General features: G+C 37.0%; 1 protein-coding gene across 1 annotated transcript in view; it reads right to left on the reverse strand.

Annotated features, from left to right (window-relative positions):
• The window catches only part of LOC107181387 (hemicentin-1-like), a 27,779-nt gene that overhangs the window by 14,080 nt on the left and 11,255 nt on the right, over positions 1-2,444 (reverse strand). The window contains exon 7 of the mRNA XM_015569925.1: positions 165-291. Within this exon, the coding sequence (XP_015425411.1) occupies positions 165-291 (127 nt within the window). The remainder of the gene's footprint in view (positions 1-164; positions 292-2,444) is intronic.

Consider the following 2,444-nt stretch of genomic DNA (forward strand, 5'->3'; position numbering starts at 1 on the left):
AGGAGCCTTGTAATTCATAAAAACCATTTTTTGAGCAATATTGTCTTCTGTCATGCTCATTCAATAATAGTCCGTGAGGTAAAATAATTAAGAGAAAATCCATCTGCGTTTACACATCGATTTCCTATAAATACCCTTGTAACAAATACAGAAAAGATACTCACTTGCCATCTTTGAACCAGTCAATCACTGGGAAGGGAGTGCCCTTGACCTGGCATTCAAGGCTGGTGTCGTGACTGAGGACAACTGAGACTTCATTGGCGGAGTTGGCACCTATGATGGTGGGTGGAACTTGAACAAATACATATTATCATGAAAATCCATAACTTTGCAAAAAGAGTGGGGGGAAGGAGATCAGATAATCAATGATTTCTACAGTATTTCAACAAGATCTTACTGTTAAACATATCACAGAATAATCTTTTTTCTTTTTTTTTAAACTATTAGTTAAGGTATTACAAATGTGTCCTCATCTCTCCCATTAAATCCCCATCCTCCCCTCCCCCCACTTTTGCTCTCATCTCCCTGTTGTCCATGTCCATTGGTTTGGCTTATATGCATGCATACAAGTCCTTTGGTTGATCTCTCCTCCTTGCTCCCTCCCTCCCCTACTTTCCCTCTGGGGATTAATAGTCTGATCGCTGTTTCTCTGTCTTTGGATCTTTTTTTCATATCACATCTATGGAACCAAATGTTAAATTCAAGTATAGAAAAACATTCATGAAAGATTTGATAGCAGGACAATTCTTGGTAGTACAAAACTCATTTTGCTCATTTTGAGGAGTATTAAACCCATGTACCTAAGAAGTTTAGAATATGAGTGAGTAGTGAAGCTCATACAATTTACTACTGCTATACATTTTAATGAATGACATAACCACTGTCAATCTTATAACGACTGTTCAAATTCTACATATCACACCATAGTCCTGCTTAAAATATATCACCCCTGCCTCTTTTACAGGGATCCTACACAAAAACTGGATCTGAGTACAGTGTTGGCTCTGTTGGTTTTTATTCTTGGAATTATCAAACGTATTGAAGAGTTCCTGTACACTTTCCTGACCTTTGAATCTTCTTCCTTCACATCATGCTAAGGTGTCTGGTTCTTCATCTTTATTGAAATGAAGGGTTTCATCTCCAGCTGTTAGAGGGTTTCAGTAGGGGAGGGTACAGTATGATCAGCCATGCTGGCTGTTGAATAAAGAGTGGATTCCCGTAGCAAAGAATGGATGCCAGGGAGAGTTCAGAGGCTATTATATGGTATTAATGCAGCTTATAAAGGATACCTTTACAGTGGAAATAGAAAGGAGTAAATAATTTAACATGGGATCAGGAAATAGACTTAAGAGGATGTAGGTTTAAGGAGTAGGGGAGACGGAGGTAGGAAGGAATACCAGGTTCTGGCAGAAGCAAGCGGATGGGTGGAGGTACTGGTCACTACGATAGGAATCACCACAGGTGACCAGAACAGGCATTCATTGAGACCACTCAGTTCACCATGCCAGAGAAGTCTGAGCTGGAGATAAAAATGTGGGAGTCCTCAGCCCAAACAAAATTCAAAGCAAATGAGAGTGTCAAAAGAAATGATGCCAATAGGGCTAATGATAGAAAAGATTACTTCGATTTTATAGCCTATACTTAAATATAATAATGGGAATGTTGGTACAGTAAATGCAAAGTACTTAAGACTTTGAGAAGTTTAATGAGAGAGATTAATTTCATATTATAACAGTTTTGTCTGGTAATTTTAATGCAGTATCATTCCTACTTCCACCACAGACTTATAAATCATATGCCCATTTTGGTGAGCAAAATATTGAGAAGAGAGGAAGTCATTTTATCACTATGTAAACTCAAATTGGCAAATATGATTTCACACACTAAATTATAAAAATTTTAAATTTATGATTACTGTTAAAAAATTAAAAATGTTTTCTAACCCAATTTATCACAGTTATTACCTGTTCTCAGAATTCTCCCCCATTAACTAGAATCAGAGCTGAGGTGATTTAGTTACAAAAAATTAATTAGGTGCATTTTCTATCATCGAAGTTCAAGTACAACTTAGTAGCTTCAGGAGATGTCGACAGCATGAATGGAACTTACTCTGCCTCATCCTACATAGTTACTACCAGAGAATTTCCTGCCCACCTAACTGGAGAAATCAAGTTCAAGTACAACTTAGTAGCTTCAGATGTCGACAGTATGAATGGTACTTACTCTGCCTCATCCTACATAGTTACTACCCAGAGAATTTCCTGCCCACCTAACTGGAGAAATTGACAAGTGTTGTTATTGACAATTCTATGTATAAGATGGTACCAAAAACCCATAGATGTCTCTGTATGATAAATAATAATACCTTTTAAATCTCCATACAATATGGTTCTGGTCAACAAATATTAACGACAAAATAATGATGATATGAAGGTATTTATCCT

The sequence above is a fragment of the Myotis davidii genome, unplaced genomic scaffold (assembly GCF_000327345.1).
Source record: "Myotis davidii unplaced genomic scaffold, ASM32734v1 scaffold362, whole genome shotgun sequence".
In the NCBI taxonomy this organism is placed as follows: Eukaryota; Metazoa; Chordata; class Mammalia; order Chiroptera; family Vespertilionidae; genus Myotis; species Myotis davidii.